The 14,670-nt window shown below is 39.1% G+C and overlaps 1 protein-coding gene across 2 annotated transcripts in view; it reads right to left on the minus strand.

The window, feature by feature from the left end:
• Positions 1-14,670, minus strand: part of PRRX1 (paired related homeobox 1) — a 78,142-nt gene that overhangs the window by 16,032 nt on the left and 47,440 nt on the right. For both annotated transcript variants that reach the window (XM_054447730.2, XM_054447760.2), the window contains one exon: positions 3,421-3,596. In XM_054447730.2, coding sequence (XP_054303705.1) covers positions 3,421-3,596 — 176 coding nt within the window. The remainder of the gene's footprint in view (positions 1-3,420; positions 3,597-14,670) is intronic.

The raw sequence follows: 14,670 nt of genomic DNA on the forward strand, positions 1-14,670 counted from the left end.
GTGGAGTGAGCAGTTGTACAGCTCGAGGGGACAACATACACATAAATTACCACGTGATCGGTGCTCTGTAGAGCTGTTCAGCATGAAGGGCCTGGGTGGAAACTGGCCAAGGTGGAAACTAGACTTGGCTTCCCAGACTCCTGGCTCTTCTGTTTCTAATGTGCCTTCACATTGCTCTTAGAGCTATCATCTTAAATGTTAATATAATCACATTAGTGCCTTGTTTTATATCATCTACTGGCTCCCCGTTACTCACAGAATAAAATAAAAACTTCTTAATCATAGAACTAAGGCTGTTCAGGAATTAGCTCTTTGTCCATCAATCCAGCCACAAACCACATCACTCTAACTTCATACACTGGCCCTCTATGGCTCCAGCCCCTACCCTGTGCTCAAAATTACCTGTGGACTCCTAGATGTGTTAGGCTATTTCCTACCTAAAAATACTCACACCGAGTATTTCCTTTGCCTATTATATTCTTCCCCACTTTGTCCAGGTATCAAAGCCCATATATTTTTTTCAAAGTTCAACTTTGACATTGAACATGACTTAAAAGTCATACTGGCTACACTACTTTGAAGATTTGTCCTGGGAGTTGTTTAATTTCTCTGCTCCTTTGTCTCCTAATCAATTGGAGATAACAATATGTACTTACAGGATAGTTTTGAGAGTCGGCCCAGAATTAGTGCCTAATAAACATAAATTCTCTCTCTTTTCCCCTAGGCAGATTAGATCATTCCTTCCTCTGGTCTATCACTAATTATTGTACATTCCACTGATGTAGGAATCATGTTATGATATCATAAGTGTATGGTTTGTGCATCTATCTTCTCCACCCCAGTCCAAACATCCTTAAGGAGAGGGTCGGTATCTTATTCATCCCCAGCAAAACAAAACTGGGTTCAAGAGTATAATATGTGCTTGATAAGTGTATGAGGAAAAAAAGAGGAAAAGAAGAAAAAAATAAACTTTGCAAAGATGAATAAAACATGGCCTCCATCCAAGAGGCCTCCTCAGTCCTGTGGGAGAAGTTGGCCCAGATACAACTCAATATAATACATTTCATGTTATGATAAATGCCATAAACACAAAGAAGCCCAGAATCAGAAGGGATTGGTTCAGACTGGGAAAAGGTAGGCTTTCATGGGGAAAGAATAAAGTCATGAAGGGTGAACTCTGCTCTACTCACTTAGGAAATGTTCACTGCTCTAAAAGTCATTAAATCATAACAGGGTGGGAAAAGAGAAATAAAAAATAGTTCCAACATATAAAAAAGGTATTTCCCTGTCATGATAGGGGCAAGAGAGTCCCCCAACCCCAAAATTGGTCTTTCATAAATGTCCACCATTGCCTTCTGCAGGTTTCCTTATTTAAAATTTAGATCTCCTTAGCAAAAGTGGCATATTAGTGTGCTGTGGGTTACTGGACTAAAAGTATTCATTACACCACTGCAAGCTGAGGCGTGGCATAAAAGACATGGGGTTTTTGAGGAGAGAGGAATGGATTTAACAGCACAGTTAGAGATTTGCGGTAAGCAGTGTGGGGGAAGAGGGTGTGGGAAGACAAATTGCATAATCTGCACCGGATGGTGAATGGGAGAGCAAAACTGAGTGTTGTGCCTGTGGGTCACTCTCACTTGAGCCCAAGGGGACACCTGCACTCACACTTCCTCCTAACCTACCCTCAGGGGCCCCACAGGCTCCCATGACTTTCTTCTTTTGTCAGTGACATTTTTCTTTTTTCTCTTGGGGAGTACTTCTTGGTGAGGTCCCTGTTTCCCCATGGGAAAACGTTCACACTTTCTCTTCAGGCTGAAGGGAGTGCCAGGATCTCTGCATCAAATCCACAGTGGTCTCCCACTATGTACTGTGCCTCCTCCATAGACACAGGCCCTAATCAATGAGCTAGGAATCTACCCTGGGGTCTAGCTCAAGTTCTGGCTGTTCAAGAGGGTTATCATTTGCAGAAAGAAATTATTAACACTCAGACTGAACATAGATATACAAACAATAATTTTGTAAGGAAGACAAGACAGATTGGACCTACCCACCTTATCAAAACAGCATCTTGCTACTGGCAATATGGAAGACAAGATCTTTCAGCAGAGACACAACAAAGCATTACTTGAAAAGGCATTTAGCCAGGAGACTCTTATTCGTTCAGTTTTTTTGGGGGGGTGAAGGGGAGTGGTAATTAAAAGCATGAACTCTGGATCTGCATATCTGCATTCAAATCCTATTTCAGACACTTCCTAGCTATGTGATGTTGTGCAAAATACTTTGACCTCTCCGTGTCTCTGTTTTCTCATCTGCAAAATGAAGAATACTATCCACATCACTGAATTGGTGTGAGGATGAAATAGATTACTTATGTAAAGAACACTACTTGGCATATAAGGGCTCCAGTAGTGTTAGTATTACATATTGTTATGACTGTTAATCACAGGTTGTATCATGTTCTAGATGTCTGGCTTGCAGTTGGTGTGTCATGGCACTAATGTTAGAAAGAATGGCTATTCTCTTTTTCCTGCCTTTCATGCTCTTACCTTCTTTCAGTTCACAGAGACACTGAAGGAAAATAAAATCATCCACTTAAGTGTGCTCTTAACTCAGTTCCTAAGTATTCATTTCCCACTCCATCAGTGCTCATACTCATGTGTACTGACAACAAGTTTCTTGAAGACTGGGGAGAAGAGCTGAGGTAGGAAACAGAGAATTCATCTCTTTAACCACTTTGAGATCAAATTGAAATCTAAGGGTGCAGAGTAAAATACTCAGATGGACAATGTATATCACATAAATCTGGAAGTGTCAGAAAGAAAGGGGTGCTGGGAGAGGAACCTGTAGCAAGGATTATTCTGCCCTACCTGAAGGCATTCAATTTTATTTTAGAAAATACTTGCTGCCCAAAGAAACACAGCTGGAAACAGGATTCTGTCCTCATGCTGACCATATGTAACCCTTATGAGTACCAGCTCCCATCTGAAGCCTATAACTTGGGTATTATTTGTTTGTTTGTTTGTTTATTTTTTTATTTATTTTTGAGACAGGGTCTCACTCTTGTCACCCAGGCTGGGGTGCAGTGGCGCGATCTCAGCTCACTGCAACCTCCACCCCCCAGGCTCTAGCAATCCTCCCACCTCAGCCTTCCAAGAAGCTGGGACCACAGGCACACACCACCATGCCTGGCTAGTTATTTATTTATTTTGTATTTTTGGTAAAGATGAGGTCTCACTGTGTTGCCCAGGCTGGTTTCGAATTCCTGAACTCAAGCAATGTGCCTGCCTCAACCTCCCAACGTGCTGAGATTGCAGACATGAGCCACTGTGCTGGGCTATAATTTGTGTTTTTAAACAGTCTTCAGAGATGTGCCTCTGAGGAGCGTACTACTTGGTGCCAGCCTCCCACAGCTTGAGTTACCTGCACTCTGGCCTCGGTGAGGTTCACCCGGCGGGCAAGGTCTTCTCGCACAAAAGCATCAGGATAGTGTGTCCGCTCAAAGACACGCTCCAAAGCCTGCAGCTGGCTGCTATTGAAGGTTGTCCTATTCCTTCGCTGCTTTCTCTTCTTTTTTTCTTCTGAGTTCAGCTGATCATCTGGAATAGAACACAATGATGAAAAGAAGCCAAATTCACTGTAGGAGTCCCAGTTAAGACTTTTTTACAGTATATCTATAGTAAGATCTTGCTTCATTTGCTCACATCTTTATCAAAGTCCTATAGCCAAATGCCACTTTGCATGTGCAAACGTGGCCATTAGTGCTCTCAAGATCATATGTCAAGAATCCCAGCAATTCTAATGCTTGGCTGTTGCCTCTGAATCTGGGACAAGACCTGAATTGTCAGAGAGACATTACTTGCATGCTCCTTGATGCCTGTTTGTCAAGGAAAATCTTACCCCTGCCCATGTTCTTTGGACTTCTCTAGAGATAAAGAAAGAAGAGTAGATGGTTTCGTACCTTATTTGTCTTTGACAATATTATGCTCACTCACATAGTTTAATAATCAAGTAAACCAATTATCTCCTGGTTCCTTCTCTCCTAACATATATACATGAATACAAATGTAGAGTTATAGAGAGGAAACTATGTTCAAACCACATTACAGGGATTTGTTTTACCATGCACTCTCCTTGAAGCAGCAAGTCATTTCTAACAGCATTCACTCAAGGCTCCATGCTGTTGCAAAGGCAGGCTTCAGAGGCCTCAGCCTAGATCAGGACTAGTGCTACAATGCCATCAACCCAAGCTAACATTAGCCTGGGGCTTACTCCCTGAGAACCCAAGAACAGGAAACAGTTCAGAAAGATCCCTGAAAATGTTTCACTCAAACTTGAGTTCTAGGACCCTGAGATCTTAGGGACCTTTGAAGAATCACAACTCCATTTTTACATGTCAAGATCCTTCCTTGGTTTTCTCTGAGTTCCCCTGAAGGTAGCCTGGTGAGATAATTGTCCAGGTTGTCCGTAGCAGTCAGAGTGTAGTATGCTCCTCTCCTGCTGCCCCTACTCAGCCCAGTCAGGAGTGATGTATATGTGAAACTGAGTCGAATACCAACTGTGCTGACACCTCCATCAAATTATCACCCTAAGGCCTGAGCTCTGCAGAGCCTGTCTAGGTCCCAGAGATTTGCAACACCATGCTGCTGAAACCCAAGTCACATGCTCCATCTAATGAACTGGACTTACATTCCCCATAGCTTTTCCCCAAAGAGGCTCAGCCCAAAGAAAATTATGAGGCGCTGGAGTGAGGATGGGGAGAAAAAGGAGAGCTTGGCCATTCGCTATTTAGAAAGTACTTTTGGCTCTCTGTTCTAATATGCAAATTCTCCTGATTCTCTCTGATTATAAACATACAATGTACTCAGCAAAACTATTAGCACAAGTCATGATGACACCTACCTCAGCTCTAATATTGTTTTTATTACAAATTGAGGGAATGATCTAGATTTGTGTATAGAGTCAAAATGTAGCTGAAATCCAGAGGCCTGATAACTGAGGCCTCTAAGTCTTTTGCTAAGAGAATCCTTCTTCATCAATGCTTCCTTACCAGGAATACCCTTGAAGCTTAGAATAGAGACTGCACATTTCTTCTTGATAATTAAAGCACCCAGATATAGTAAATGCTTGTTGAATTTGTTTTCAGGGAAAACGTGAAACTCCTCTTGTCCTTAGAAGACTGTTTCTGTAGAAAAAAATGTCATATGATCTCAACCAGATTCCTCCAGCCAAGCAGCTACCATACCATTCTCTCTGCTTCATGGTTTCGCGCAGTCAACCTTCTCTTTGGTATTTTACATTTGTGGTGCCTCACCTTAGGGCCCAGCTTTGGTGGCACTTCTGTGACACTCAGTAAGAATGTAAGATCAGCTGCATCTTGGAAATGGAGCAAATTTAATAATAATTTTTGAGATCTACCAATGCCTAAAATATTCCAACCAACATCACTGATTATACCACTAGCTATTAGCAAAATTAGTTTGCAATAAGATCAGCACTAGAATTCAAACACCTAGGATTAAATACCTTTCAGTAGTTACATTGCACTTGCGTTCTCCTTCCTATTTAATATTTGGAAGCATTCCTCCCATTCCTGTTCATTTTTCCAAATCATTTTGTCTCATACTTCAGGTCTTTCTAAGTAATACAAGCCCTTGTGATAGCACAATAATCTGTATTTCATGCCCCCGAAACAGAAGTCTGCAAAAAAAAAAAAAATCCTTAGCTTCTGTACATTGTTTTAACTGAGACCAATTAGACCCTAAGCCATTATTTTTAATCATATAGAGAAAATCCCCTATTAAGCCAATCCCATGATTTGTTTTCTTCTCTCAAAGAAAATTCTTTCTTAGGTGCAACCACAAATTATAAATCTTTTATGTTGTTTTATAAGCCTATTTCTTCTTGTACTGCCAACTGCAATCAAGACCAAGAATATTTTATGTTTTGTTCTTAGTATTACAACCTGCTACATAATCTCAGTAGTTCTTTGAAATATTCCACTGTTCAATCAAATTCCACTGACTGTCCACCATAAACCACCAACTCCCCTGATGTGGGAGTAAGGGGAATGGAGAATTATAGTTTATGACAGGGAATAAATAGCTATGATGACCTGAAGCAATTCCAGCAAAAGTTTCCCAGTGAATGTTCTTGTTGTTTTTAACAAATGAAAACACTAGTTCAGATCATGTTGAAGGTGAGAAAAGACACAAATAACAGGGATCCAGGGAGTTTGGCTCTGGCAAATGTCCTTCAGAGTGCAAGTATAATAGAAAGAGACGATGAGCGGGCAACAGAGACAGCTCGAGCAGCAGTCCTGGGGATGGTCTGTCTTTGCTCACTAATCACAAAGTGTGAGCTCCCTGTTTTACCCTAAGAATGCAGAACAGGACCCAGCACGGTATTTTCAGCAGTACAAAAGGAAACATAAACACTGTAGAGGTTTACAAATGCAGGGCATCTGAAGGACCTGTGATAAACACATTTATCAGATCCTTGGCTCTGGTTGAATTCAGGGGAGAGAAAGCAGTGTATTTTTACTAATTCCAAGAGGGTCATCTTTTCTTGCAAAAACAACTACGGTGAAGGTTGATTTTGAAACATGCTGTCTGATACTGACATCCCATTGGATATTAGGATGCATCTCATTCTTTGGCATTCTAAAACGGGAAGGATTCACCAAGTCGTAGAATAACCAGCGGAAACATGAATACATTTTTTTTTTTTTTGAGATGGAGTCTTGCTCTGTCACCCAGGCTGGAGTGTAGTGGCGTGATCTCGGCTTACCGCAACCTCGGCCTCCTGGGTTCACACCATTCTCCTGCCTCAGCGTCCCGAGTAGCTGGGACTACAGGCACCTGCCACCATGCCCAGCTAATTTTTTGTATTTTTAGTAGAGATGGGGTTTCACCGTGTTAGCCAGGATGGTCTCGATCTCCTGACCTCGTGATCCACCTGCCTCGGCCTCCCAAAGTGCTGGGATTACAGGCATGAGCCACTGCGCCTGGCCTACATGGATACATTTTTTATCAAAGTCGCAATATTTCAAATCCAAAGTGTTTATGGATTTTATAATTTTTTTGATGATCGAGTAAACTGAATATATGTAGTTATTGTCACTCTTAGTAAAAACAAGCAAAACAGCCTTATAAATAGGTGTAGACTTGCTGGGATCATGAGTCATAAAATATTGGCATCTAATGAAACCCATGAAATTGTCTAATTCAACCATCTTATTTTACAGATGAGTTAAATTAGATCTACAAGAACAATGTGACTTGCCCAAAATCACAATGCGGACTTCGGACCTCCAGCCAGAGCGAGAAACCAGGATTCCCAATTCTATTCCACTCTTAAGTGCAGATGACAACATACACGCTGTGCAAGAGAGAAACAACAAAGCATCCGGCACATAAATGGAAACCATTCCCCAGGGAAAATATTTATAGGAAAGACAGATTTTTCCATACTAGCTGTTATAAAGAGGGTCTGAGAAAGAGGGTCGATGAATATCACATGTTGTCCTTTCTACCAGAATAGCCATTAAAAAATGCAACCATTCTTATCTAGGAAGCCATTTTGATCCAGATGTTCTTGCATTCTTCTTTACAATGATATCCATAAGTCCTTGCTTTATCAATTAAATAAGTGCGGGGTTATTTTAGCTTAGTAGAATGCCCCATCTTCTATCTTCTCCCACAATCATAGGAGATGATTTTCACTTTAGGACACAGTTTAAAATCTCTCTGTTCCTAAAACACATCTCAAATCATACCTTCCCTATAAATCTTTTCTGATAGCACCAATTCATATTGATTTCCCAGGCTCTAAATTTATATATATATATATTAGTATATTATCAAATACTTTTTAAAAATTATGGTTCAATATTTTCTATGTAAATATTTTGTCACCTTAATGCATTCAGGTATTTCTATAGAAAAGAGACAGGATTCCTTGACATATTACATTACAGTAAAAGTTGAAAGAGTTATAGTAATGTCATGGTATAGAAGCAGTCCTAGAATATAAGAATTTTAGTGATTTATTTAAAGTTTTAAAGGACCGGGTAATTTCTGAATTCCAATTATTCTTTTTAACAATACATAGCAAGTAATTATGTTAGCATTGTCTTTTGTCTCTGGATAGTTTTACCCGCAGAGGAAAAATTCTTTTGCAGTGTTTCTTTATCAGATAGGATAGTCACCAGATTTAGAGAGGGAAAAAGTCTTGTGGTCTGATTCCTTTGCAAATGTAGGAATTATTCTTTCATTTTTATCCTTTACTAGAAAAGCGGCTGCAGGATACATGAATTACTTAAACCACCAAGAAAATACACAAGAAAGAGGTACTAAAAGAGATGGATGTTTCTAATGGATCACAATGTTAGAATACATATGAAGAACTTCTTGAGAAAAGAAGGCTGTAAGCCCAAGGTAGGGTACCCTCTGTGCATTCAAATATGAGTTAAAGAGAACAATAGCCCTGACCTTGGCTCTAGTGTGAAGTTCACTCTGGACTCCTCATGTGGCTGCTGAAGTTGCCCTAGAGGGAAGGTGGAGAAGAAGGCATAAAGTGCCATCCTCAAGCATGGGGTCCTGACAGCATGTGGCAATCCCTATTCACTAAGGCCTTGCACTCGCCATGGAAGCTTCAGCTAACTCCAACGCCCCTCACCCTCTTCTGCTCTGCATCCTGTGGGAGGAACCTTAGAGATTCCAAATCATTGGTCAGCCAAATGTAATTTAAAGGTACGGTAAAAACATATTTTAGGAATAAAATCTGAAGAAAAATGCGTTTCCTATGCCTGGGTCACATCAGTTTGGGAAAAAATCTGATGCAAGAAGATAAAATGCCAGCTCCAGTAGCAGAAACCAACTACCACATCAAAGCTTGTCATCTGCCTTTTGGTTGAAAGCATGGCAGGCAAGCGGATCTAAAGTGCAGCCTGCTGATCATTTTATGGGCATTGAAGAATGTTTTCAAAGGAACTTATATTGCACAACAGCTACTTACTTTAATGGGATTTGTGTGGTTCAGGCCCTGTAACCTTTGGAAAATTGAAAGGAAGTGTAATTGCAAAAGCCACTAAAAACCGTTTAGCTTTTATTGCAAGGCCTATGAAAAGCAGTGAAATAGAGCTGTGGCATTCATTTGAGTTTCTTTGGCTACACTTAGCATTAACTGAAATTAGGACAGCATCTTTCTAATATGTGCCCTGATAAATGGTACATGGGTAACTTAACCGGGAAAACTGTTGCAATATAGACTGAGCTTAGTGCATCACAATGACCAAAGCCAAGTTTAGCAGCACACCCGCACCATCTCAACAGCATAGTCCTTCAGCGGTCCTCCATCATTGACTCCCAGCAAGTATCAAGAGTGAATAAATCTCTGCCAATACAAATACCCAACTGTGCAGCTATTGTGCATTATCACAGCACAGCTACCTGAACTATAGCACACTAAAGCCCCTAAACTTTGTATGGTGGTCTTTACTGTCATCTTGGTATAGACTTGGTTCATTTTTAGTCAAGTATCAGACTAAGCCTTAGCAAATAGAATTAAAACATCTTATATGTAATTTGGGAAATGACATATGTTCTCTGGAGAAGAAAATGCTCTAAGAAGTGTAAAATTACATTATTTTGAATGGTTTTGATCAAAGAGATGAGTCAGTGGCTCTGTGTAAAGCAACAGTGGTTCTGTGTAGACAGCTCAAAATTTAACTCTCTCAATATAGCCAACCCTCCTTTCAAGTAGAAAACACTCAAGAATATGAGGTACTCTAATGTGATTTGCACTGTTTTTAGCTTCTTTGTTATATATTTCTTTTCACCTCTATAAAACAAATACATTTCTATAGCACCAAAAATGTTAACACAATCCATATCACCTTAAGCGCTTTAACTCTCTTAAGACATTTTCCTTAAAGGATTATTGATCAGAACCCCTGAGAATATCCAACACAAAGCAAGGTTTTCCATGTAGTCCCATATTGGAACTGTACTTACTTCTGAGGCTATGTTGATAAATCTCCCCGCCCCACCGCATTATGTGAGCATTTTCCATGTGATGATGAATCTGTTTTAGACTATAACTCCAGAGCACAACATTTGTGTTTGTATTTAATTGAAGCTCTTATCAATGTTCAGTAAGTGAATAATCAGACATGAAATAATAATACTACTAATAATACTAATGTATTCATGAATCCAAAATTTACTGATATGAATAACAATAATGTATTCATGAATATGTTAGAATTCTTACTGTAAGAGATGCATTATTGAACAGAGTACCTTCTCTTTGATAAAGACATGAAATTCTGGCTTCAGATATGTAAGCTACCTCCAATTTTTCTATAGATGTATTACCAGTTTACTCATTTTTTCAATTCATTGCAGGATGCCAAAAAAGGGGAAAATAAGAATCTTTTTGTCAGACCCAACTAGCTGTAATTGGGATGGAAGCATAGTTGGAAGTGGAGTGGAGTAGAAAGTAAACCAGCTTAGAAATAAGAACAACCTTTGTTCTCATACAGATCCTGCCACTGACTAGCTGTGTGGCCTTGGATAAGATGCTTCACTTGTCTGAGGCTCAGTTTCCAAAATGATAAAATGGGAGTAGGATCACCTGCATCCCGGGGTCATTTGAAAATTTAATAAATGCATAAAAGGCACATAGGCTGACACATAGTAGGCATTTGACAAGTGGTGGATTTTACTGCTACCACTGCTACCATAATGTGTTCTCAAAAATGGGCTGGTCAAAGACATTGCTGCTGTACCTTTACTCTTCTGCTCACTCTTTGTTGTTATTTAGCTGTTCAGTAAGATTTCTATCACAGAATAACTGGAGAGAAAGTGAGAAAGCCATTCAAATACGTTTATATGGCTTGGTCACGTTTGATGGAGAGCATAACAGAACTAGGAAACTGGAAAAATGAATAAAAGCTTTAAAAATCAGCAAGAACTGAGATATGGGGTAGACTCAAAATTGCACAAGCATATATATCATGCACAGGTGTTTGTCCCAAAAGTTCCATTTGGGGCATTTTTTTGCTATTATTCAATTCTTGGCTTTCTAAAAAGCCAACTTGCCTTCCTAAATTCAAATTTTGGAAAAAAAAATCTAGAAAGCAAATAGATTCTAGTACTCAGACGGATAAGCAATTGGTACCTTTAACAAATAGTCTCACTAGAAATTAGCTTCAGAAGAAAAGACAGGAAAGAAAAGAAAGCCAAGAGCTAAAGACAGGTTATGAAAATTCAATTATTTCCCAGCCTATTTGCTTTTGGTTAACTAATTTGGTTACCATATGCCTAAAAACACAACAGTTGAGTCATATTACTCATTATTTATTCAGTGACTCTTTTAAAAAGAAATGTCTGATTATTTTGGTAAATTCCAAAAGGATAGGAAGAAACCAAAATTCCGGGAAAAGAGTGACTTCTGACTGAGATATTAGAAGCTTTCTAAACTTGCAATATTCCAGATGTGTGGTCTCCTTGGAAGTGCCTGGTATTTGACTAGGAATTTGACTAGGATTACAAACAGAGCTGAGGATGAGGCATATGCTCTTGTCTTCTTCTGCTGAGGTTTTTTTCCCTTTGCAGTGAGACTGCTGTTACTTCATAAAAGAGACAACATCAATCTTGCCACTACCAGTAGAAACTAGTGTTTTCATGAGAGGCAAGCATCATATCTCACCTTTTTCAATGATTCCTTATCTTTTTGGTTATAATTTTTAATGTTCTAAAGAAAAATCTGGTAAGCACAAGTTCTAAAAAACCAAGACTGGAAGCAGACAGGAATGAAGGAGATATATATAGTTAATGAGTAAGCTCAGCTCTTAGAAGGACAGGAGTGATGGAGCAGAGCTTCTCTGCTTAGATAGAAAGACAGCTACAAGGCATTTGAACTTACGAGAACAAAAGTATGACTTGAATTTTCTTATAATTTTTTATCTTGTGTTAAAAGGACAAGGTGCTTATAGCAGAGAAAGCCACAGTAACAGAGAATTAGCTTTCCATCACAGTAAGACATAGAACCAAAGGTAATTCTGTAACACTATATAGAATAAATGAAGAGGGCTGAAAAGGATATCAAAGTTCTTCTTGGTGTTACTCTCGTCTTGGATGCCAAATAAATCTGAAGATGAAAACACGCTAAAATGGTCAACATAAGAAGCTTGATATTTTAAAATACTTTTTAGATGAAATAAAATTCTCTTTAAAGAACAAAAATTCAAATTTTATTTAAAAACTAAGAAAAGTCAAAGTGTAAATAGTGGCTTAAAGCTTGACTTTTTTGAGGAAAATACCATTCTTTAACATCCGAAGATTTCAATTTCCGTATCTGTAAAATGGGTTGTTGTCTTAGTCAGCTCAGGCTGCCAAAACAAAATACTATAGACTGGGTAGTTTAGACAGCAGAAATATGTTTCAGAGGCTGGAAGTCTCAGGATGAGGGGGCTGGCCTATTTGGGTTCCTGTTGAGGGCCTGCTTCCTGGCCTGCAAACAACTGCCTTCTTACTATATCCTCATATGGCAGAGAGAGCAAAAGAGAGCAAGCTTCCTGGTCTCTTCTTATAAAGACACTAATTCCATCATGAGGACTCACTCACGTGACCTCATCTACACCTTATTACCTTTCAAAGGCCTTACTTCCAAATAGTGTCACACTGGCGGTTACGGGTTCAATATATGAATTTGGGGAGGATATAAAGATTTAGTCCATGACAACTGCTTTAAGATACAAGTGATACATATATTTTTAAATGATACAAATTGGGAGAACTAGTTGTACACATTTGCTTATATTTTATTGTAAAATAAGTATTATGGAGCAATAGTGGAAATGGCTTTGGATTGGGAATAAGGAGACTTTGATTCTAATTCGGGGGAGTTACTGGGAAAGCCTGTGATGTTAGCCCTCAAAAGTGTCCTAACTGGCATAATTGTAGGTTGGGCTATGGGACTAAGATCTGTTTCAAATTCAGCATTGTGGAGTTATAGGATAGTTTTTACATTTCCAATGCCTAGCCTAATAAAAAATCTTTCAATAATTGCTCATTTAGCGTGATGACTGAATTATATTCTTTTGGTGGTGATGGTGTTGGTGGTGTGATTTTTTACTTTTTTGAGAAAAAGTTAGGCTGGATTTTATCTTGCATAACGGCTGTAATGTAATTACCAGGCCTGGGGAAAGCTTCAATGATTGACATATTCCTCCATGCCCACAGCACTCTGCAGGGATATACTCCAGACTGAAATCAATGTGAATCTTTAGAAGACATTAGTTTACCTCTAACCACAGTCTAGAGAAAGAAGAAACCTAAGATGTTTTTTACAATAACTATAAAGAGTTATTCTATCTTCTAAATTTACTGAAAGGAGATAAGAATAACTACATACTTCATTTCTCTGCCATCTTTGACCTCTTAACCATGAGTCAAGTGGCATCAGACTTGCTGCAAACACTGCCTATATCAACCATTTTAGGCTAATCCCAAAATGGATGCCACTAACAATGGTTACATTCAATCTTGACTTTAGCATCCTCTCACTATCACTTTATTCATTCATTTGAACAAATATCTATTGAGCACCTACATGCCAAGCAATGAGACGCTCTGAGTAGAGAGAAATGTTGTATGTTGTCTACACTTCAAGATACTTACTTTATAACTGATCTGGAGAAAGAAGTCAAAAGCACTTGACAAGTAACATAACAGTAGAAAAAAAAAATATTCTAGTACACTTGGTGGCCATCAGAGCCAGGAATGGGCCAGGAAGGAGGACAAATATACCAAAGAGAGTGCAAGGTTAGAAAACACTGCATGGGCCTCTCTTTGTCATACCTGAAGCTTAGCATCCTGTTCTCAGCTGACCTATTATTTCTCACCCAATCACTCCACTCTAGTTGTATTGCTAATGGTGATAAAAACATAATTTTCTTGTCCTTTTCATTTATACTTTTCTCTGACCTTGTCTTTCTTTGCCTAATAACACATCACAGACCTTACCCATACCTACTAACTTTTACATTAATGGCTCCTTCTCCTTCCCTAAGTCTCAGCTGACCTGTCAGTTCTTTGTAGGAACCTTCTGTGATCAACAATCAGAAGTAGGCTTCTCACTATTCTTCATCCAGCATCTTAACCATCTGCTTTATAACACTTATGACAGTCTGTAATTATTTATGTTGATTGTCTCACACTAGAATATAGCTTCATGAGGGTAGGCACCTTACCTAACTTGTTAACTGTGCTATCGCGGCACCTGACATTAGTCTTCCATATTTTGGGTACTTTTCTTAGAATTATTAAATTAATATGTTAGACTCTGCTTGGTGAAAGTGCCTATTCTGAACAACCTGGTCCATTCACACTCAGCCACCAAACCTGACCACTCAGGGATCAGTTTCTGTAATAAGGTCTTGACACACAAAATTTCCTGCTTACTGCATTTTTGTAACACATGTAAATTCCAGGATCAAGTGTTATGCAGGTTTCTTATGCACTTTCTCAGTGAATGACTTTGCAGCAGTAATTATTCCGATTAGAAAGTAAGCCTTGAAGGCAGGTGAACAAAGTGTGTAGAATAGAGCCCTAAACCTCTTAGTAGTGCTCAATAAATGTTTGACTTTGATAATGATGACACATA

Source organism: Pongo pygmaeus, chromosome 1 (genome assembly GCF_028885625.2).
Source record: "Pongo pygmaeus isolate AG05252 chromosome 1, NHGRI_mPonPyg2-v2.0_pri, whole genome shotgun sequence".
Lineage (NCBI taxonomy): Eukaryota > Metazoa > Chordata > Mammalia > Primates > Hominidae > Pongo > Pongo pygmaeus.